The following is a 25,132-nucleotide window of genomic DNA, read 5'->3' as shown; positions in this document are numbered from 1 at the left end:
CAGAGCAGGGTGAGGAGACGGGAGGCTGCTGCTTCAGAAGGGCCGCGTAGGGGGTGTCACGGGCACAGGCCTGGGTGAAGAGGGGCTGAGACCGGAGCACATCTGCTGTACATACAAACATCTCTACCGGCACGTGCAGCATAGGTTGCGATGCTAGGACAAACTTTACTAGTGAATGCCAAAGCCACTGTCACGTAAAGAGAAAAAGGACACGCTGGAAATCTTCGTGCCGTAAACTATGCGCCAAGGGAAATGAACTGTAAATTCAAGGGGAATGCTGCATCCGACCAGCTCAGGTCTGCGCTTAGTCCTGATCACCCTACGTGTGCATGGCACTGTCCCCACAAAGACGCTTTCCTCTGGACATCTTCCTTCCTCTGAGTGCGAAGCGCAATTCTCCTTTCCTCACCAAGCCCTCCCCTGTGCCTCATAACAGGCTATGTTCCTCCAACTCCTGGCCAACGTGAAGCAGGGCAAGGAAGAAGGTAGCTGGTTAAAGGGTCTGCGCCCTATCGCCGCCATGGCAGCAGTGACTATCACAGAGACGTGGAGGGAACTCTGACCAGCAACCACAGGCTGGAGGTGCCCGCGTTCTCTCGGGCTCTCTGCCAGCACTTCCTGCCTCAGGAAGACCGGCAGAAGGGCTGGGATGTGAGAAGGCAGAGCATGAAGTGCAAGAGCATCGGGACGGTCAACCCTATGCACGAATGTCACTGGGTTCACAGCCCAATTTATTACCCTGCCTTCCCAAGCTTCTTGGTCAAAATTCTGTTCAATGTGGAGTCACACACGTAGAGATACAGAGATATAGAACTTTTATGGAATGATCAAAGTTTTCTATTTACATGTTTATCAAAACTATATTTCAAAAACAACCTTTCCAGACAATTCAAAAATACTACTGTTTTTCTTTTTTAAAAGTGATGCATGTTCATTACAAAAAATCTGGAAAATATTGAAACTGTAAAACCAAAAATAAAAATCATTCATATACTACTACCCAGAAAGAGAAACTATTAATATTTTCTACTCTTTTTCTAACAAAATAATTTTTACAATATCATAACTAGCATTTCAAGGCATTTAAAAGAGAACAGAGGTGCTTCTATTAAATACTATATTGGAAGTCCTAAACAATAAGATATTTTTTAGTTTGGTAAAATAATTGAAGAAATGAAACCATCTGTAGCTGATGATTATTTTATTACTTAGAAATTTTAAGAGAACCTGTGGATAAGGAATTAAAATTTAAAGAGTATTTAGCCAGGTTGCTAGTATCAAATCTACTTTTAAAAATTAATGCATTCCTACTAACCAGAAATAATCAAACAGAAAATACAATAGAAAAAAGGATTCCTTCATAGTTATACGCAGGAATACATCTGTGCAGAAAAAGTTAGCACAGCAGGTCTGAGACTGTTATTCCTAGAGAGGTCGGCTTACAGGGTTGGACCCTGGGCGGCATCTCAGAACTTGGCTAGTTCCCTACACTGATATAAAACTTTCCCAAATAAGAGTGGCCCACCTCACCTACACTGTGCAAACAATGTCGTTTTTGCTGAACACGTGTTTGACTTTTGGGAGTCTGGGATTTGGGTACGTGATAGGCAGCGGGTGCCTATATGACCAGCCCCTGATAATAACCTTGTACACCAAGTCTCCAACGTGCTTCCCTGATAGACATGGCTTGGCACACGTAGTCATAGCCTGTGGCTGAAAGAATCAGGTGTGTCCTGTGTGGGTCCCTGGGGGGAGGACTCTTGGAAGCTCATGCCTGCTTTCCTCTGAACTCTGCCCCAGGTGCCTCTTCCCTTTGCGTTAGATCTTTCTAACAAATCACCCAACTTCTGGGTGGTTTTGGAGACCCCCAACAAAACATCTTTATGAGATAATGACAAAATATGTGCTGCAAAACAAAAAAGAGATCAAAATGAGACATATTGAGAGTGGGGAAGAGGCAGCCCACCCCACCCCCTCACTCTTGTATTCAACTCAAGTCCAATCACTATCCCTGCACAGTTATTTTTAATGGTTCTTGACAAGTCAGTCCTAAAATCAATATGGGAGAGCAAAGGGCCAAGAATAACCAATTGGGAAGAAGAATAGGTACGGGGAATTATTGTAAAGCTAAAGTAATTAGTCAGCAGGGAGGATATCTCAATGGGACTTTTCATGGAATTTGACAACATGACTGCTAAAATTTATAAAAAGTAAGCAAAGTCCAAAATAGCCAAAACATTCCTGATAATGATGAACAAAGTGCCCTACCAAATAGTAAGTTTTATAAAACCACAGTAATTACCTACCAAATAGTAAGTTTTATAAAACCACAGTAATTAAGATGGTATAATATTGGCATAAGGTTAGACAAACAGACCAATAGGACAGAATAGAAGGCCCCCAATCATGTCTACCATATATAGAAAAAAAATTATAGTTGACATTATAGACCTTAGGAAAAGGTCCATAAATGTACAATAAATGTACTGGGACAACTAGCAATCTATAGAAACTAATTTAAATCCCTATTTCATACCATTCTCTATACATTTGTGTATGTTTGAAATATTGCTTAAGAAAAAGTCAGCTTTACACTAAAATCTCTTACTAAAATACACTAAAATCTCTTACTCTGTTGGTAAACTACAAGCCAGCAGTCCTGGTTTTATAAATTGTTCTTCTTGCTATGACCCCACAGGACAATGAGCTTACTTAAGAAGCATATAACCTCAATTTTACATCAACTTTTTGAATACTATGAACCTCACCTCGTAGATCCTGGCAATTCCACAAAGTAGGGTTACTTCTCCTGGAAACTTATCTAAGCCTTGTTTGAAAAGGTTTAAAGCAGTCACAGGTTGATCCAATGAGGTGTAAACCTAAAACCAAGATACATTTCAGTAAAAGTACTGGTTCTTAAAATAATATAGTATTTGTTATGACAATCTGTTACATAATTGCTTAGTAACAAATTATCTCCTAGATATTATAGTAAAAATTGTGTAGGATTTCCAATAATGATGTTATCATTTTATCTCCACATGTTGTATATGAAGCATTCACTCATTGATTCCTTCAACAAATGCTTATTGTGGGCTTATTATTGTCACAAAGACTGAGCAGTGAGTAGACAAGGATCAAGGGAAACTCTTTTTAGGATAGAAGACATGACTATGTCTACAGGTTGGCCAAAAGAATCAATTATGAGACTGAAGTTGAAGACACAGGAGAAAGAAGGGAACAGGCGCTGAGAAAGAGCAGCAGGGGCGAGCTGGTGGAGACGGTGGTTTTGGAAAAGGACCCTCAGACTTGTATGCATGCATATAAGCATAACCAATGGACACAGACACCAGGGGGTGAGGGCATGAACGGGGGGTGGCGGTGGGGGACAATGGGGGGAATAAGGACACATATGTAATACCTTAATCAATAATTTTTTAAAAATAGAAGAGAAACAGATTTGTGAGGAGTGTGGTCAGGATGTTGAGAGAGTTGGCACTTGATGGCTTTCACTTAATTAGCAATCAGGATATTAGCATGAATAACCCACATATTTCAAAGGAATCTCTAAATTAGAGAATTATTTTAAGTATAGAAACATAAGATTATGGCTTTTTTCCTTCATGGCCATGGGTCCTCTATTTCTTCCTCCACAGCTAGTTTGTGCTTTGAAGAGGCCCAAATAGATACACAGAAAACTGTTTACAGTGTTTATTACCAAAATATAAGACTAGAGAGAAAGTATGGGTGAAAAATTTTTCAACTTTTACCTTATATATTTTTTAAACTTCTTTTTAAATAAATTATGTAATTTAATATGCTAAGTAATATAAAATACTGAATAATTATTTTTAAATTAACCATCTAGAATTGTAATAATTCTGTTCCTAAAATCTGCTGATCCCTATTAGCTAACAATCATTCCTTCATATATTAAAAAAAATAATTAAATTTTACCTCTATACAGTCATGTAGACAATGGATTTAAACAAATTAATTTATGGAAAAATAAGTCAAACCATATGGTTAACAATAGTTAAAATTAAACCATCATTTCTTAACCATGTGGTGAGTGGTTATCAACATGATAGTAGTCAAATAGTATGACCGGAATTTTAATTTCAAGCTGTCAGAAAAGTTTAAGTCTACTGTGAGTCTTAGTAACTTCTTTAAGAGTTGAAGTTTACTATATAAGGTGCAGTAGATTTAGGTACCAGACAGTTCAAACGTGTTTGGAAGCACTGTACACGCACTAAGATGAGTACACTAAGTTCATAACACAGCTTTCATTTGTTTTTTTCAGTATGCTAACATTTAATGCCTATTTATGAGTAGTAGCCCTTCCGTGTATATCTCATCTTCTTTTCAACCTCCTTCACCACACTTTACAATTGAAAAAATTCTTTGAGGTATGGCACGATGGCATCATAGCCACCAATTCATCAAATGTTTCGTTCAAAGTAGCCTTGGTGAGCGTCAAGAAGTAACTTCACCCCAATACTGAGATTCTAGGTGTGCCCTCACTTCTGCTGTGGCTGTGGGTGGGACGATGAGGCAGGGAGTAGGCTCCGGAATCAGCAAGTCCTGGGCCTGCATGCTGGCTCTCAACAGCCAGGTGACCCTGAAATCTCACTGACCCTCCCAGTCCTCCTTTTCCTTAAGAGCACAAAGGAAATACTGAAACCTACCTTGTGGAGTTGCTCTAGGGGTTAAATGAAATGCGTATGGAACAGACCTGATACAATTCCTTACACTGAGTAGGTGCTCCACACATGGGAAATACTGTTTTTGTTATGACAGCAGAGCCAAGAAATAAAGGACCTATATAAGAACAATCCCTGTTTGGCACAGTCTGCTTAGGTGGGAGACAGTGTGTTGTTAAAAAAAAAAAGGGGGGGGGGTTCCTCTATGGAGCCTGCACCCATAAGGGTGGTAAGCCCGTGATATTTTCCTCTGCTCTAATGGGCAATCTTTCAAAGGGGTTTTCTTATTTTTCATCAATTTCTCCTGAAATGGTTCTGCTCTATATGGTCTCACATTTTCCCTTGCTAAAAAGAAAAATAAGTTAAGTCTCAAGATATTAGCTTGCCAAAATATTCCTGAAGAAACTAGCAACTCTCCCCATGCGCTGGCCAGAATTTACACAGTTCTGAGGAGGCAGATTCCACTCAGATTAGGAACACTTACTTTTGCCAAGTAGAGAAATGTATCTACCATTTCCTGCTGCTTCAGAGCTGATTTAAACTGCTTTTCTGCTTCACGATACATTCCTAACCTAAGAAAAGCCATTAAAAAATTAGGCATGCATCTTAAAAATAAATACTCTACTATGCAATCATACCCTAAGGATATGGATAGAGACAAATTACATCTATAAGAGTAAGCACGTAAAAAGAAGGTAATGTTCCCCCCACACACATATATTAATATTAACATGTAGTTTATATAGTTTAGTAAAACATTGTCTAGTTCCCATATTCACTGTCTATCTAACCCTTAAATGCTGTGTAGAGTCTGCTGCAGTCTAGGCACCAATAGCTGCTGGTGAGCCAGGTCATACGGGTTCACCGCCCAGAGAGCTTATGATCAGTGGGACATATGGCAAGTGACCTGGATAAATGCTTCGAGTCTCTATTTTACTGGAAGAACTAAAGGATACCCTTTTCTTAGAAAACATCATTTGCTCTGAGACAAAAATCCCAATTTTAAAACCATTTTTAAACCATTTTGATGTAAGTACTAACAGCCACTTGAGTTGATAGCTATACCATTTTGTTATTCTAGAAACATTTTCCTCTTTTGGTGTCTGATACTGACTGTCCTAGCCTACCACTGTGAGATTTGTCCCTTGCCTAACTGTAACTGCCCTGGTGTCAGCACCCACCTCTTCTGCCCGGGAAACATTTCGTGACCACTAACTCAATCATTACAGCATACTCAGCCTGTCTTTAATAGGTTTGTTGGGCTTTCTTATAACGCCTCCTCCTCCCACCCACCGAGCCTTCTAAGAGCTCCTTAGGCACTTTAATATTGCTTTTATTTTGTGAAATAAAGTCAGGACAACACACAGTGTGTTCCACTGTGCTACTTTCACTTAAAGGCTAGAAAAGATAGCTTTGATCTCTTTCCTAAGCCTCAAGCATTGGTATAGCTCTACCCCAAAAGCTATTGGAAGACACAGGATTAAAGGGGTTAAAAGTGATCCCCAAAAAAACTGGCCTAAAGTTAGAGGATATATGATACAACAGAAGCCCCCCCTTCTCAAAGATTTCACAACTTTTATAAGGAGTAGTTATAAAATTTTACCAAAGATGCTAAAAGTTCTGGAAAACAGCATATTTATGTACATAACTTGAACTAAACATGCAAGTCTGAAACACATGGCTGAAATTCATCACTGACTTCCATGAACACCTCATTATTCACGAGAGTCTGTGTATTTTTATTTTTTATTTATTTTTATTTATTTTTATTTTTTTATATTTTATTGATTTTTTACAGAGAGGAAAGGAGAGGGATAGAGAGTTAGAAACATCAATGAGAGAGAAACATCGATCAGCTGCCTCCTGCACACCTCCTACTGGGGATGTGCCCGCAACCAAGGTACATGCCCTTGACCAGAATCGAACCTGGAACCTTTCAGTCCACAGGCCGACGCTCTATCCACTGAGCCAACCAGTTAGGGCGAGTCTGTATATTTTTATCTAGTAAGTTGTCTCTTTCCAAAAATGATTGAAAGGGGATTACAGCAAAAAAAAACACATATAAACAAAAATATGAAAACAGAAATAACTTTAAAAAAAAAACAAGGAGATGGAAGGATAAACCAATTAAAAACCAAAGCAATCAGAGATACTGAGATACCCAGAAACCAAAGAAAAGGAAGTCTTTTATTACTGCACCCTTAAGAGCTCATTTCTTCTAGTACCAGCAAAAGGAATGTACCTCCTGGGTTCTTGTGCAAAGGAAATGGAGTGAGCCATGTACACAGCAAGTATAATGAAAACATCAGTCAAATTCATGAACACAGGCCAATGTCAGAGTCAGAGTCCAGAGATAATCCCCACCAACTGCCAACGTTTTCTCCACAATTTAATTCAATAATCGTCAAGCACCAACTGCATGCTCATTTCATGATGGTAAGAAGACGCAAAAGTGAAGATAACAACCATGTCCCAAAGGCACCAATAAAGACTGAAATAAAACATGCTCACAGGTAAACTTGGTATCATGGCAATGAGAACAAAAGGTGCTTGGAGAGCTCAGAGGAGGAGCGAACCAAGGTAGTTTCAGGGAGGAAGCAACAGACAAGATTTTGACCGACAGGGTGAGGTGAGGGTGATGGGACATTTCAGACAGAAGCAAACTATCAGAATAAGCACACAGACAGGCAAGTGCAGAGCATGGTGGGGGATGCCAAGTTGTCCTGGCTTAGCTGAAAAGGAGGACACAATGAGGAATGGGAGAGGTGAGAGATGCGGGCAAACATGCAGCCTGAGACAAGACCTGGGGTACCACCCCTAAAACCCAGACTTCGTTCTAAAGGTAATGAACGTTAGCCAAAGAAGCCAAAAAGAGCTGTGCTTTCACAACAGTGCATGGACAGCAGGAAAGACTAATTGAGGCCAAAAAAAAAAAAATAGTAGCAGACAATTCAGGCAAGAAGCTCATGTAATGATTCAAACAAATGACACTAAATGCCAGAATGAGGGCATGGGTGGGACTGGGTAGTAAGGGAGCAACTGTGAAAGCTACTGCAGAGGAAGGACCAGAAGAACTAACTGGTCAGGAGCAGAAAGACGGAAGTCGGTTTGGGGCTACATCGCCTGGTAGTCCATCCTTGGCCTCCCCAGTGGAAATTAGGAGCTTTCTCTAGGTTCCCACTGCACCTGCGCCTGCTTCCATCACAGTGGGAACCGGGCTTACTGTTGTCTACTGTCCTCTCTCCCCACTGGCCTGTAAGAAACTATCATTTAAAGGAAGAAGCTCCCTAATGGGAGAGTAAATGAATGAGTGAATGTTATATCCATAATAAAGATGAGAACCTATTAAGGAACAGAGAACGATAATATGAAAAAGTACACTCATTTAAATGCCATCCTAAATGGATGGTAGAAGGAATCTGAGTTGTGCTTATCTTTAATTATTAAAGATTTCTGAAGGTCTTGCTAAGATGCTCAAGATTTCAAGCTTGTCTTCAGAAACTATATTCATGAGTTTAATGTTACAATGATCTAAAATTACCTTTTAACAGAAAATACTTCCTCAACCTAACAACAGGAAAAAATACTTTAGAGTTCTATGTGAAATATCTAAACAGATAGTAGTCTTAAAAGAAAAGGCATCCCTTTGGTTCCATTTATATAGTTCCTTTTTCTCACAATGTCTGCCTGAAAACTAAAAAATTGAAGGATGGTAACAGTAATCAGTTTACCTTGTTTCATTTTGTTTTTTAAATATATATATACACTAGAGGCCTGGTGCATGAAATTCATGCACTTGGGGTGGGGGTGGGGTGGTCTGTCAGCCCAGCCTGCGCCCTCTCAGTCCAGAAGCCCTCAGGGGATGTCCGACTGATGGCTTAGGCCTGCTCCCTGCTCAGGGAATGTCCAATTGACGGCTTAGGCCCGCTCCCCGCCACAGGGAGTGGGCCTAAGCCATCAGTTGGACATCCTTAGTGCTGCTGCAGAGGCGGGAGAGGCTCCTGCCACCGCTGCTGCGCTCGCCAGCCGTGAGCCTGACTCAGGGCTTCTGGCTGAGCAGCACTCCTCCTGTGGGAGTGCACTGACCACCAAGGGACAGCTCCTGCATTGAGCATCTGCCCCCTGGTGGTCAGTGCGCGTCATAGCAACCAGTTGTTCTGCTGTTTGGTGGATTTGCATATTAGCCTTTTATTATATAGGATGTTTATTTAGAGAGGAAGCGAGAGGGAGAGAGAGATAGAAACATCAATGAGAGAATCATCGATCAGCTGCCTCGTGTATGCCCTACACTGGGGATCGAGCCGCAACCCGGGCATGTGATCTGATCGGGAAAAGAATGAGTGATCTCTTGGTTCATAGGTCGATGCTCAACCACTGGGTCATCCCTGCTGGGCTAAAATTATATTATTCTAAAGGTGTCAGCTCTTTGTGCCACCCTGTGATTGCTCAGTAAATTCTTTCTCAAGTAAGCCAAAGATATTTCTTCATGAGAAAAATCTATCTCCCACTCCCAACCCCCAAAATTATCAGGTTTGAGACTAAAATATGTTGCCACTTCTAAGCCCTTCCCAAACAATCAGATTTTACCTGTAGTAACATTTTCCAATCTGCACTTTCCACCACCAGTCCTTGTACTGAGAATGCTCTGTGGAAAGGGCAGCCAGATCCAAGGCCTTGGGAAACAAGTCGTTTTAGGTTAGGATTTTCTCTTCTAACAATAAACAGAAACAATAAATAATGAAATCAACCATATAATTTGCATCAATCAAAGCATGCATTAGAAATCAGACAGCAACTCAAGTTGCTCATGTTTCCAGATGGCCCCAGGAATTTCCCCCAAATAATCAGTTCCAGACCAGAGGGCTGACAGCAGATGACAAGTAAACACTGCTTAAAGGGAAGCAGATGTACAACATATTTGAATACAATTTTAATATACAAGGCACAAAAGTGGTATTTTAAAAATCCATACATTTTCACCCTCTCCCCACCATTTATCTACTGTCTAATGATCCAAAACGCCTCCCAATTCAGTGTCAGTCAAGCCTTCAGGGTGTTAACCTGGTCCAACCGCAGGCTCCACTTTAATAGAGACACAGAGAAACAGAAAAAGATCAAGGAAGCAGGTAGAAAAGGGTTTGGAAAACAGGATCATGAAGAAGCTGGGGTACTTGGGTAACGATCATCTTCAAAAACCTTCATTCCATTATTCTGACATCACTTCACATTCCAATAACTCTAAAGGTCAGATTTTCCTTAGCTGCATACTGAAAAAAATCCCCTTAGTTGCTTTCATATTTTACATGTGTTCCTCCCATCTCTCTTGTGTCTTTTAGTTTGTTCTTTCTAGTGTTTATTTAAGATGTGGCAAAAAAATGACTAAACAGGAATGAGAATTTTATACAGAGGAAGTAGAAACCATTTGGATAAGAGAAAAGCAAATTAATCTTTACACAGATTTGAAGCTCATAGAAAATTTGAAGCTCATGCAAAGATTTGGTGAATAAAAACTCAGGTTATTAGTTAAAAGAGAATTCTGATTTTTTTAAGTAACACTTATTGTTCTTTCTCTCAAGGTCGAAAAACTTATTCTTTAAACAGTGTTAGTATAATGATGGCCAACACTTCAGTTAAAGGAACTTAGATTTTCAATTCTGTTACCTCAGAATATATCCCATATTATTGTCCATTTCTTAATATTAACCTTTTTCTGAAATAAATGCCAGAAATATTCCTTGGCTCTCCTACTGTAAAACTGATAACATTACTTTGTGTTTCCCATCTTCTCTTGCTCCAGGGGAAACTTTTAAATAAATATGCAAACTATTTTTTTTAAAAGTGGTATCCCCATGTTGGGGTTCTAATAGACTTGAAAAATCAACACCTCTACTTGAAAGCTATAGGTATTCAAAAACAAGACACATATAACTTTCATATGCTTATTTTCCTTTTTTCCCCAAGTCAGAAATAAAAATGGAAGCAAAAAAAAATGATGGAAAAAGTGTAACTTCAATTAGCATTATCCCTGGAAATCATAGAAAAATGTATTTTCAATCAGCTAAATTCAGGGGTGTACAGTAAATATCTGCATATATTAATTTTAACTTAATCTTTATAAAGATCTCTTCCAGCAAATAGATCAGATTCACTCTCATGTTTAATCTAATGACTTCTGTTTTCAGAAAGATGTCATTCTAACTTTTTTACATTTTTTAACTTTCCAAGACTAGACTTGGTGCTTATTCCAGGCTACTGATTTTGCTCTCACATATGGCCCTGAAACACATCCTCCTAAGTAGGATCCCCATGTTTGTGCTAACCCAATTAAGGAAATTAATATGAATTATTGATATAGAATAATAAAAATATACATTTAAATGATCATTCTTCATATGAAGTCTGAGGCTGCACTAGACAAAACCATTGGTGACCATTTCAAAAGGGCCACACGTTCCCTGAGGACAGGCACTCCTTCTGACACAGCTCTCTGGCTCTGATATGCTGCCGTGCTAAGTAAGAGGCACTGAAGAATTATCTATTGATTTAACTAATTCTATTATTTATTTCTTACTTATGTTGAAAAGAACTTAAGCACCAAACAAAATTATTATAGTAGTAAGATTCATATTAACAATTTTAAATTTTTAAGTGGTGACAGAAAATCTATATTATTTCTTTAAAGTCCCAATTTTTTATTTTTTTAATTACAGTTTACATTCAATACTATTTTGTCTTAGTTTCAGGTATAGCATAGTGGTTAGACAATCATATATACTTTACAAAGTGCTCCTCCAATATTTCTAGTACCCACCTGGCACCTTATATAGTTACTGCAATATCATTGACTATTCCCTATGCTGTACTTTACATCCCCATGACTATTTTCTAATACCAATTTGTACTTCTCAAATCCTTCCACTTTTTCACCCAGTCCCTCAAACCTCCTCCCCTCTGGCAATCTTCATTCTAAAGTTCCAATTTTTAAAAATAAATGACTATGTATATTTAAGGGCCTTTGAATAATTTAACCAATATAGAATCTCAATAATAAAGGCTCAGAAGATCATAAATAAAAGCCATAAATGCATAGAAGTCCATAAGCAGAGTCTTCAGCAGATCTACACATCATAATGTTTGTGAAAATGTCCAACTGAGCACCCTAATTGCTTTCCTAATAGGACTCCAACCACCAATGTTAATAAAAAATAAAAATAAAAAGAGTCGTCCTTTCACTATTGGTATAGTTGTGACAACTTCAGGATGATGACATTAAAGAGCATTTGGAAATCAAGATTCCTGAATCACCAACTTTATTTTGTCAATGCTGTCAAATTGCTCCAAAAGGGGAGGGGAGGAAGGGAAGATGTTAAGAACTCCAAGGCAGAAAAAACAGTTTCCATAGGACAACTTTACTTTTCCTTAACATTGAAACATCACTTCATAATATTCTCTAAAGTTATCTACAGTATTCTCCATATCTGTCTATAGACAAATACAGAATCACCAACCCACATGCCATTTTAGATTTGTTAATATTGGCTTCCCCCACAAATGGAAAAAGTATTAAGAATTCAAAGACAGAAATATAGTTTTCCATAGAAGAGCAACTTGATTTTTCTTGACATTTAAATACCATTTTACAGTATTTATCTAATATTCTCTAAATTTGTGTGAAATACTTTATTTACAAAGAAATTTGGAGGCCACCCAAGCAACCAGTATAAAAGCACCTCTGATTTCTTCAGCATGTTGAAAAACAGAATTCCCTTTTTTCCCCAGCTAAGTTGCAAAACATTCATTAAAAAAAAAAAAAAAAAAAAAAAAAGAATGCTTCTGGTTCATTATCTAAATTCTTCTTCCATTCAGAAAATAACATTTGTGGGAAAATCTAAAATGACATTTTAGCCCTAGCTGGTTCGGCTCAGAGGGTAGAGCGTCGGCCTGCGGACTGAAGGGTCCCAGGTTCGATTCCAGTCAAGGACACATGCCTGGGTTGCGGGCTCGATCCCCAGTTGGGGGTGTGCAGGAGGCAACCGATCAATGATTCTCTCTCATCGTTGATGTTTCTATCTCTCTCTCCCTTTCCCTTCCTCTCTGAAATAAATAAAAATACATTTTAAAAAATAAAGTAAAGTGATATTTTAATGGAACAATCTGATCCAGAACAGAATTATGATGTGGCAAGCCCATACCAGTGGAAAATAGATACAGGGATTCTGTCTTTCTCAGTATTCCTAGCACACATCATAGTACCAATGCATAGGCACTCAATAATTACTGGTTCAAAGAATAGCCCAATCAAGTAACAAATCGATAAGTAAACTAATGAATAAAAGGGAAAACAGAGGAACCAACAATTTGCAGTTTTACTAAATAAAAACAAAACAAATTGCTTAATTGCACGTTCTATAGAGTAGTGTATATGTATTGGGGGTTAGCAGATGAAAAGTCCATCCAGAGGGTTTGAAAATATTAGTAATTCTCCAATCTTTAATAATTCTGTTTATAAGATAAGAAAGGTAGGAAACAGAACATTTCAGAATTTAAATCCCCAAAGCCAGAAAACTTAAAATAAAAGAAAAAAGCATGAATTCAAAACTTACAGTCTTAACATCATTTTCATGATGAAAGATATACTCAAACAAAGCCTGCGAAGAAAAAAATGCCAAAAATACATTATATTTTATTTTAACAAAAGCACTCTATTATTATATCAAAACTCAGACAGTTGTGACAACAGCTGGATTGAACCAGAATAAGAATGTATTCTAAAGTGCCTGGGATTTATAAATAATATGTCAATCCATCATTTGTCACAATTACCCATTTCAAAATATGGCTATTTACCACTAATTCCTGTCTTTACAGAGTACAAACTGGAAAGCTCAAATGACTGAACATTTTTTTCATATTGTACATACTGTTTTATTAGAAAGAGACAAATGGGGGGGAAAGACACTAGAAATGCCAAAAATGACAGATTCACCCCATTTTTAACACATTTTATGTATATTATACAGTGATTATGATATTAATACTTTAGACATAGGAAAATCTGGACGTTTCTTCTAAAACAGAGTAGAGCTTAATTGATATTAATAATAACACTTTAGACATAGGAAAATCTGGACTTTCTTCTAAAACAGAGTAGAGCTTAAGGGAAAGTGGGGAGGGGGCGTTGCTTATTATTCAGATGACTCTAATGGGCAACCAGGGCTGGGAGCCATTATTTTAATCCTTCACCCAACTCATGCGGATAAATAAGCATTTGCTGGGTTATGTGTTGGTAGGACTACATCTGTCCATAATAACATTATTTGCACTTGCAAAGAGGCTGGTACCCCTGGAAGATATCAAGATTCTTAACAGAGAAGACTTGGAAACAACAACAAAAAATTAGAACAAGGTCTTTCTTTAAAAAACTATACGTAACCTTCCATTTGTTCTGTTATACAGAAAAAGAAAAAAAAAAGTTCAGAGTGCAGTTGGTGTTACCACTGCCATGAAAAAGATGTTACAACACCTGAGACAGTGCCAGGGAGTCGAGTCACACAGACACCCCAAGCAATATGCCAACATTAGAAATGAGTTCTGAGGAGCCAACCAGGTTGGGGACCAAAGACAGAAAAACCTGGCATCACTTCTGCAACCCACTAAAAAAGTACAAAATCTGGTTCAGTCTAAATCGAGTAACACAGACAGGTCTGTCCTGGAAGCATCAGAAGTCAACTGTGGGAAATGCCTCCACTGATTAGGACACAGCACTGGTGTCGACTAGCCATCCAGCCACCTCAAGTAAATGGCTGAAAAGGCAGGGAACCAGATACTCCATACGGGCTGCTTTTAACACTCCACTCTCACACAGAGAAATGAGAGAACTGAGAAAAGCTTCATGATTCTGCTGAATGAAGCTGACGGGGCTGCTGTCAAATAAGAATTTAGGAAAATATCATCAGCACTACTCTAATCTGAGTCCCTTTCTACCTACTAGCATTTCTCTTCCTGGTTTAAACTCCAATCTGTATAGCTCGTATCGATTTCGGTTTCCTGGAGTGTTTGATATTTAGCAAATATGTTAAATGCCACTGGAATTGAGATTAGGAATGAGCTCAGGACTCATGTACAGAATTCACAGAGATTACAGTTAAAAACCTGAGCTAGGCTTAAACCAGTTTCCAGAAGAGAAGGGCTCCTGGCTCTGAATTATTCCACGCTCACCTCCAAGTATTTTTATACTGGAAAAGTCATGGACTCTCACTCTCTCCCTCTCCCTCTCTTTCTTTCTCTCTGTCTCTCTCCATCCCTCCCTCCTTCGCTCCCACTTTAATTTAAAGGAGCATTTAATCTTTGAGTAGTTAGAATTACTAATGGCTTGCCACTGTCTGGCTTGAGTAATCCTTATTGAGATGCCTGATTAAATACTAATTAGAAGGAGTACATGTTTTTTATCTTCTCTTTGACAGTCCTGAAATCCTCAAGGATAGAAAATTGTTTTTCTGAGAATCGGCCAAGCTGAAAAAGAAAAAAAAAAAATACACACACATAGAGATGACCTCCTTAGCTTCACTCCCTGAAGATGCTGCTGCGTATCTGCTTTCCTTGCTCTAAATTACTGTTCTTTATAAGGAAAAAAAAGAATTTCCTAGAATAATGGTACACTGTATATGCTTTATTTCTGACTGACTTTACTTAACTCCAACTAAGAGGAATTTTACATAGATAGCAATTAAACATATCCATTTTAATAAAAACATGGGCTTTCCTTCATAAATTTGTATCCATTTCCTACAATGTTATTAAAATAATACTTCTAATATAACTTCCTAACATAATTTTAAGTACATACCTTTGCCAATTTAGGTTTCTGGGCATATTTTGTTAAATTCAGTCTAGATAAATTTATAAAAGGTCCATCCGGACTTGTAAGCATGGAAGCCTATGGAGAAAATGATAAAACAAGAAATAGAAAATGTTCTCTTGAAACACAAATTAAAATGTATGCATAAAAATTATATAAAGGCAACATAATGAAAAAGAATCACCTTTAAAAACCTTCCATATAATTCTCTACTATAAGAACAGTGAAAAGTGATGTAACATAATGTACTTTGGCAGTGCCAGGCTCTGACAACTCACCGTGCCCAGCCTGACGAATCTTCCGGACGAGCTGGTGATAGGGCGAGCCGTGTAGGCGGTCCTGGGCGTTCTAATGGCCTGCTCCATGGTGCCTGGCCTGCCACTCTGTGTGCTGGGTCTAAGGAAACCTGTAATGGGTCTTCCAGCTTGAGTGATTGGCCTGTGACGATTGTAAATGGTTCAAATACAAAGAAGATCAATAAAGGAAGAGTCTCTAACAGTCTGGACAATCTTTAGTGGCAGAAGTTATTAAATAGAAGCGCATACCTGATGGCTGGACTAGGCCCTCCTGTCTGATTAGTTCCAGGGAGTTTCAAGGATGTGCCAGGGCCTATGAGATGAGACAGTGAATTCAACTTATATATTATTTATAAAACTGTAAAGACTGTCAGCTAATGAATTTTCAGAAATGTGCTGGTGCAAAAGACATTAATAACAGGAAATACATTTTAGGGAAATGTGTTTGAGACTAATAATTTATTGAGTGTCTATCAGGTTACTTATGTTATCATATTTAATCTTCACACTAAGTCTGTCAGGCAAGTAGTACTAACCCATTCAGCAAAGGCTTACAGCGGTGATTTTCAACTGGTGTGCCATAAGAATTTTTTAAACATGCAATACCTGACTACATATTTGTAAACACAAGATTTCTTCCTCCTAATGGCATTTCATTTACTTAACTGAAAAACCAACACTTACGTGGAACTTGAGCAATAGCATTTTCGTCCAGTATCATTTCCGCAATTCCTTCCTGATCTACATCGATTTCATCGACATATACCATTTCAGTTAGTGCTCGTGCTTTCAAAATCCAAGCTGCCTACAAAGCATGGATAAAATAAGCACATATTAAACAGCATTAGAAGTACTGCAAAGCCTGTAGAAGCCAGCCATCCTTCATTAGTATCTAACTAGAGATTAAGTGCACAAAATTCGTGCAAGGGGCTCGGCCCTCACAGCCCTGGCTTCGTCTGGAAGGTCGTCTGGAAGGACGTTCAGTCTAATTAGCATATTATGCTTTTATTATTATAGACTAGAGGCCCGGTGCACGACATTTGTACACTGGGGGGGCGGGGGGGGAGGTCCCTCAGCTTGGCCTGCTCCCTCTCACAGTCCGGGACCCCTCAGGGGACGTTTGCCTGCTGACTTAGGGGAAGCGGGCCTAAGCCGGCAGTCGGACATCCCCCAAGGGGTCCTTAGCGCTGTCACAGAGGTGGGAGAGGCTCCTGCCATAGCCGCTGCACTCACCAGCCATGAGCCCGGCCCTCTGGGAGCACACTGACCACCAGGGGGCAGCTCCTGCATTGAGCGTCTGCCCCCTGGTGGTCGGTGCGCGTCATAGTGACTGGTTGTTCCACCATTCAGTCAATTTGCATATTAGCCTTTTATCATATAGGATTTTTTATTAAGCATGTTTACCACTTAATGCATTATACTAATTTAAAGGGCCATGTCAAGAACCTAAGAAGAAAAGGTCATGAAACAACTAATATATCAATTACCTAATAAATAAAAGTGTGATAATTAGCTTGTGAGCCTTCTAACATGCCTTCTTATAGATAAAAGAGCTTTAGAGAAAATTTTACTAGAATAATTTGACAACAAATGGTAAAGATACAACCACCGTGCTCCTTCTAACCTCCCTCAGGATCAAGTCCTTCACGATGACTTCCCTTATAGTTCAACTCTAAACCTACTTCCCTCTCGTCTGTCTCACAGAGCATTCTCTTCAAGCTTCTATTATTATGTACTTACCATATTTGACAAACGTTATAATTATTTGAGCATAGGTTTAGCCCTCCGTTCCCTAGGAAATGAGCCTTTTTCTTTGTTAATTTTTTAATTTTCAATAACATCTTTGGTGTTTTTTTACACAATAAGTATTCCAAAAATGTTGAATTAACTAAGATCAACTCCTCCCAATAATTAGTCAACATAATCTTGGTTGCTTTGTGATGTAGCCAGTAGAAAACCTGCTAGAAAGTGGAGCTAGGGGAAAGAAAAAAGTAATTAAGGAATCTAGAAAATATCAGCTTTGCTTTACCTGAAAAAATTAGATATAAAGGTGTGCACAATTCTATGTCTTGTTAAAAACTTAAAACTACTTTATCAGGGGCAGAGAACAACAAAGCTCAGTGTCTGTCCTATGGACAATATGAAGAGAAGGCAAGTCTTGCAGTCGCAGCATAGAGCTGACTTATAGAGGAAGTAGCAGCAAGGGAAACTTGGGCGGTTTAGAGCTCACCATACCTGCTGAGTGAAGGCAAAGGGACAGAGAGCGGAACACATGAGGGCACTAAGAGGTCCAAAGGGTCCTCACACAAGGAACCCAAGAGGCATGCAGTCAGTCAGTCCACATCTATTGAGTACCTTCTAAATAGAGCATTGGGCTAGGTTCTGAGAAGGAAGCATGAGAATAAAACTTGGATCCTAATTTCCCGGAACACATCACCTATCCTATATAATAAAAGGTTAATATGCAAATCGACTGAATGGCGGAAGAACCAGTCGCTATGACACACACTTACCACCAGGGGGCAGACACTCAACACAGGAGCTGCCCCCTGGTGGTCAGTGAGCTCCCACAGGGGGAGTTCTACTTAGCCAGAAGCCCTGAGCTGGGCTCATGACTGGTGAGCGCAGCGGCGGTGACGGGATGTCCAACTGATGGCTTAGGCCTTCACGGCAGCTCTAGGGATATCCGACTGACAGCTTAGGCCTGCTCCAGACTACAAGATGGCACAGGCAGGGCTGAGGGACCATCCCCTCTCCCCCCGAGTGCATGAATTTCATGCACTGGGCCTCTAGTTGGAATATAAGGCAAGGCAAAGCAGTGCAAGTGGTATGGAAAATAGTTTTATCAGAATTAGAAAGTCAAGATTTCTTTGTAGGCTAAAGTAATTGGAATGTATATATTTTAAAAATTTAAATAGAAGATTTAAAAATCTTCATGCTTTCATTTTAATGGGAATAAAGAAGACTATCTTCAAGGCATATTTAGGCTCCTAAGGTGATGGCTTCCATTTTTCAGGACATTCTTTGCTCAGCACCCTCTGGTGGACAGGAAGGACTGCACATTTTCTGCTGGAACAGTAAACCAGGAGGTGGGCTTTGCTGGTTCCGTGGTTCATTCCAGTACTTAACTCAGGAGCACCTACGGCTTGCCAGGTCCTGGGAACAGAGATAAGTAGGCCACAGTCCTAGTTCTAGTAGCACATGAAAATTGCAGTGCTACGGGGAAAGGGTAATAGCAAAATTCTGGAGCTACTGGGGGAGAAAGGCACCCAGCTGCCTTGAGGTAGAGGGAAGAGTAGAGAAGAGTTTGGACATGCTGACTAAGACTAGAAAGCTTATGCCAGGTAAAGCAAACAACAGGACAGAAGCAGGCTAGTTTGGCAGCTCTGAGAGAGCTGAGTATGGTTGGAGAATCAAGTCCAGCTGAGGCAGCGATCAGAGGAGAAACCAGAGAAAATGGTAGAAGCAGATAGGTGATGGACCCTGTATGCCACAGTAAGGTATATGAATTTTTATCTTGATGAGGAGGAGCTGATGAAACTTCAAAACCAAGATGTGGAGTCCTCATTAAGTGGAATTTCTAAAAGCCAAGTTTTTATTATTATAGTATCATTTATATATTGGGTATTAACTATCCAAGCACATCTTTTTAAATTATTTTCATGTCCAGGCTTTATCTCATAGTTTACGCCATCATGGTTCTTGACATCTATCTTCCTACTAACCTCTCAAATATTAAAGAGGTGCAAATTTTCTTACATTAGGCTAAGCAAAACATAGGAAAGTAAATCCACTATTCCCTCCCTACACAAATGAATAAATACTTCAGAAGCCAAATAAGAACATTTTTTTTAAATTTTATTCCATAAGAATTCACTTTTTCAAAAAGGTAGAGCTCCAATTTCTAAAATCTAATTTTTAAGAAAGTAGAAATAATGATGTGAATTTTTTATATTTAAAGCTCTATAATAAAATCTACTTAAACCGTTATTAAATTTTAAATTTCACCAGTATTTGAGAATATTAATCTTCCTGACTTTCCTTCTATTCTAACAAAAAATGACCTTGAAATTCACATATCACTGCTGGATTAAACATCATATTGTATTCAAAGAACTGCTCTTGGCAATGTGAACAATTCTTGAGATTTTAATAAAAAACAGCAGATGGGGCTTTGGCTTTAAACAAATTTTTTAAAATTTATTTTGGAAAAAAGCCAAGTATGTTTTACAGCTCCAAAATCTTCTGCCTGTTTAAATTATTTTTTTAGCTCAAAACTAATCAGTGATTAAAATAAAATGCATAATAAAGCACAACCTATGATCCCAAACTGCCCCTTGAATCTGAATAACAATATAAATTAGCTTTATCAGATATGTTTAACTTGTTGAAAAATGACAAGGTCAGGCAATTTATGCAAATAATTTGAATATTATGTATTGCAAGTACTGTGAGATCCACAAAAAATAAATGTTTAAGGAAGTTTTTTTAAAGAAGAAAAGCATAGATTCTCCCAATCTAACTGAGTGATTATCACATCAATATTTTCCTTTTTTATCTGTGAAACATAACCCCATCTCATTCACCTACTGAGTTAGACTGCAGGACATTATTCTGGAGGCAAATACCTGTTGGCTAATATCAGGAAAATACTGACTTGTTCTCCCTTCTGTGAGGTTAATCCAAGTTTAGTTATAAAAATAAACATTTCAAAAGGCAAAAATTATACTGAGGGCAACATATTTAAATTGTTCAGTTCCTCTTAATACAGAATGCAAGGCCAGTAGTTAAAAGCATGTATGAAACAATTTTGCTAGGTTATTATTAAGAACAGTCTGTCTAACCCGATTTTGACAACATAAAAATCAGTAACATCTGACACTGTCTAGGCTATGAAGGTGAAAATTTAGGCACAGAATATTGAATTATTATTGCAAAGCCTTATTTATTTTGAAGTTGTAAAAATGTGCCAAAGAAGAGAGAGGCAAAAAGTGTAAATAGTGAGCTCAAAAGAATCCAGTCAGCCTTCTTCACTTTTTATTCTTTTAGCTCACTATCCACTGGATAATTAGGTCTACAGTATCATAACAGGAAAGTAATACTAAGTACAGATCTTTCATGAAGTCCCTGTGCTAGTTTGAAACTTTCAAATGACATTTATGGTTTTAAAACCATGCAAATTATTGATGTTTTAATTTTAATCAAAATCCTCCAAAATTAGTGAAAACAAAAAAGCCCACTACTTGCTCTATTTATAATTTAGGTCCTTCTTAAATGACTTGTGCATAGTATGCAAAAAATAGTTTTGCACCATCTATCAATTTGGAAATCATGGTTATAAACATTTCAGAGACAAATGGCATACTTTTAAAGAACAGGGTACTACATTTTAACCTATTTATGGTGTCTCTTTAATACTCACAGGCCTCTATAAGAGCACTTTGTATATTGCTTTCTTCTAAAAGGTTTGATGATTATCCATATGGGCCCTATATAAGGTTCAAATCGCCTATTTACCTGAAAAACACTTAAAATTCTCTCTCATTTGGGAGGGCAAACACCTGGCAATATTTAAGCTCTCTGATTTACAGCTCTTTCCTCCCTTCTCCTAATTCTCACACTTCCTGGAAACCCACTTGGACTAAAAGCTTCACTGGCCAGGTGTTCCCCTAACGAGACCCCTTCTCTCCCTCATTTGCTGTATCTTACCCAGTTAGCACGACCACCTCCTACCTCTAACCAAGTTGATTTGGTAGAGGTGGCTGTCTGGCAGGGTCCCTTCCTTTCTTCTTCACTGTGACAAGCACCTCTGTCCATAACCAAGACCTTCTGAACCAGAGTCGGGCTGTTCTACTCAAGACATGTCCTATCCATCACAGTCTTTTCAGACACCTGTGGCTCTGCTAACTTCTTGCTCCCTTTCTAAGATCCTGGTTCCCTTTCCTTCCCTTACTGTTATCCTTCTGGTCAATATTGGTTATTTCTATTTAAGCACCAGGGCTTACTGAATAGACTCTATGAGTTCCATAAGGCTACCCATCCACAGACACAAAAGCATTAGGAATATAATAGTTACATAAGAAGGTACAGAATGCCTACATGCGGCTAATTTTATAACACGACAGGTAGATAGGCAGCAGATTTTCTAGTCTATAGCAACAACTAAGCAATAATAATTAAAGTATTCTCTAAACTAAAGGCTGCAGCTAAGCCTTTACCTGAGATACCAGCAATTCAGGACCTGGTTCCTGGGAAGCATTAAGAAGGTAGCAAACATTTTTTTTTAATTTAAATTCTTTATTGTTGGTAGTATACATTTTAAAGAAATACAGTTTCTAAAATAAAAAGTCTTACTGACTAACCAAGTATTTGTAGGTGAATTCAAACTCACTCAATAAAAATGAAAATATTAACTTTAATTTTTCTCCATAAGTGCTCTCAGTTCTGCAAAACTAATATACTCTGAAGAGCACTAAATTCTCTATGATCAGAAAATTCTAAGTACTCTAACCTCATTTAGAGCACAGAGAAGATATCTTAACTGCTCATTTAAAGAAGACACAACAGCTCCCCAAATTAAAAATAATTTGACAATTGAACCAAGGAAACATTTCTTTATATGGTGGTTAAAATATCAGACTTTAATCACTTAGGGAGGAGAAGAAAAATCAACATACTCTAAACCCTTTAGTTCACAAAAATACAATGGGATTGGTGGCTGAGGATAAGAAATTAATTCTAACTGTAATGTGCTCTGAGAAATTTTTATAAATAGACTATGTAATATATATCAGTGCCAGGTGGTGATAACTCAGGATATTTTCAGTCCAAATTAAATAGAAATCCATTGGTAAAAAATCAGACTTATAACAAATTTATTTATAAGACATCTACACTTACATGTCTATATCAATAGCCTCTGTTGAATACCTGAGTGTGTTTTATTGAATCTACTAAGAAACAGAAATAGGAAGGGATGGGGGGTGACAGTCGGGGGCGGGGAGGGAGAGATCTTTGCTAGCCTTGCTTTCTACAGCTCTAAAATCCAAAAAAGAATACCCTACATCAGGGGTCCTCAAACTTTTTTAACAGGGGGCCAGTTCACTGTCCCTCAGACCGTTGGAGGGCCAGACTATAGTTTTAAAAAAACTATGAACCAATTCCTATGCACACTGCACATATCTTATTTTAAAGTAAAAAAACAAAACAGTAAAAACACCCGCATGTGGCCCACGGGCCGTAGTTTGAGGACGCCTGCCCTACATATTTATTTAAGAATTGCCAAAACCGGTTTGGCTCAGTGGATAGAGCGTCGGCCTGCGGACTGAAGGGTCCCAGGTTCGATTCCGGTCAAGGGCATGTACCTTGGTTGCGGGCACATCCCCAGTAGGGGGTGTGCAAGAGGCAGCTGGTCGATGTCTTTCTCATCGATATTTCTAACTCTCTATCCCTCTCTCTTCCTCTCTGTAAAAAATCAATAAATAAATAAAATATATATATATATATATATATATATATATATATATATATATATATATATATAAAAGAATTACTATGTGCGCCCTAGCTGGTTTTGCTCAGTGGATAGAGCATTGGACTGTGGACTGGAAGGTCTCGGGTTCAATTCCGGTCAAGGGCACATGCTCAGTTTCGGGCTCGATCCCCAGTAGGGAGCGTGCAGGAGGCAGCCGATCAATGATTCTCTCTCATCATTGATGTTTCTCTCTCTCTCCCTCTTCCTTCCTCTCTGAAATCAATAAAAATATATTTTTTTTAAAAAAGAATTACTATGTGCACAGGCAATGTGTAAACCTTCCGGTCACCATGCGAGGATAAGTGGTTTCTTTAGCGTGGCACACGGTAGGAACACGGGAGACAAAGGCCAAGGGAGGCTGGAAAGTGAGGGCCCTAGAGGGTGGGCTTTAGAGAATATTTATCAATCAGCTGAACCAAACACAAAACAGCAGCTGAGAATGCATAGCAACGGGAGGTTTTCAATGCCACTGTGCGTAAGAAAGATCTAGAAAAAGTACAGATTTCCCACAGTCCATACTTAGAGAAACACACTGATACACAGGAAATGAAATGACAGAAGTCACCCCTCTCTATTCTTTTTTCTGGTTATTTGTATACATGTCTGTTGACCCATTATTTCATTTGAGTTTCATAACAACCATCGGAGAGAGGCAGGTAAGTGTTATTATCCATTTTACAGATAATAAAACAAATGCAGAGATGTCTTGTAATTTGCTCAAGGTTATACAAAGAGCCACAGCTCTTTCTTGCCAGTGCATCTTGGAGATTAAAAAAATGAGTTGGAAATAATAAGGCAGGATTGAAGGGTAAAGTGTGGGAGAGACGTAAGTTCCATATAAAAGGGGGAAAAGCTTACCACAGGTGATTGCAGACAACGCTTAAAACGGACAAGAAAACAACTAAAGAAGATGCTTGTTATTCTGGCAAGGGCAGGAAGATCCCCCAGTGGCCAAACTGAAACCGGCAGCTCAGCCTCAGAGCGCTCTGTTCTCAGATGAAGGCCTCTGTGCTTGCTCTGTCTCATCCCACGGTCCCTCAGGAATACATTTACAATTTGCCATACAGCTAAAAAGCATGTAGGAACATGATGTGAAATGAGAAGGTGAGCGAGGAAAATTAGAGGCCTAGAGGATTAGAAGATGGTGAGGCAGGTGAGGTTGTATGAATGGAGGATGGAGACAAGGCCTAAAGGAGAGGGAGGCAGAGAACGCATGAATTCCACCACATTCTCCCGGCATCCCTGGCACTCTGCTAGGCGCCGCAAACATTCTATGGGGGAAAGCACATAATGCAATGAATTACAATACAATATGTTAAATGCTATAGTCAAGCTATGGACCAATTATAGATGACTTAGTTGGAGGGGAGAAAAGAACACATGAGAGATAAGGAAGTCCGAGAAAAGGGTGAGAGATTATTCTGGAAATTACTGAGTGCCTATGATTTATAAACTACATTCAACATCAATTCACTGGACACACCTCACAGATGCTTTCCATATTACCAACAATCCTTTCAGAAAAACATAAATGACAGAATCCTACATGCAAATATCTCTAGCTATATAGGGACAATAGCAGCTAACATTTTTGATCACTTACCATGTATTCATGAACTTAACCCTCACAACAACCCTTTGAGGTAGGTACATTATCATCCCCATTTTACAGATGAGAAAACTCTGAGGTCAAGGTGTATAGGCAGTATCTGAACCTAGACATTCTGGGCCAACAGCTTGT

General features: G+C 38.7%; 1 protein-coding gene across 2 annotated transcripts in view; it reads right to left on the bottom strand.

Moving 5' to 3' along the window:
* The window catches only part of TTC8 (tetratricopeptide repeat domain 8), a 35,838-nt gene that overhangs the window by 5,596 nt on the left and 5,110 nt on the right, over nt 1-25,132 (bottom strand). For both annotated transcript variants that reach the window (XM_079769079.1, XM_079769080.1), the window contains exons 2-9: nt 16,542-16,662; nt 16,107-16,170; nt 15,840-15,999; nt 15,550-15,639; nt 13,307-13,351; nt 9,291-9,376; nt 5,188-5,275; nt 2,769-2,879 (exon numbers count right to left, since the gene is read on the bottom strand). In XM_079769079.1, coding sequence (XP_079625205.1) covers nt 2,769-2,879; nt 5,188-5,275; nt 9,291-9,376; nt 13,307-13,351; nt 15,550-15,639; nt 15,840-15,999; nt 16,107-16,170; nt 16,542-16,662 — 765 coding nt within the window. The remainder of the gene's footprint in view (nt 1-2,768; nt 2,880-5,187; nt 5,276-9,290; nt 9,377-13,306; nt 13,352-15,549; nt 15,640-15,839; nt 16,000-16,106; nt 16,171-16,541; nt 16,663-25,132) is intronic.

This window comes from Cnephaeus nilssonii (genome assembly GCF_951640355.1).
Source record: "Cnephaeus nilssonii genome assembly, chromosome: 4".
Classification (NCBI taxonomy): Eukaryota; Metazoa; Chordata; class Mammalia; order Chiroptera; family Vespertilionidae; genus Cnephaeus; species Cnephaeus nilssonii.
The sequence above is the reverse complement of the archived record's forward strand: the minus strand, read 5'-3'. Positions and strand labels throughout refer to the sequence as shown.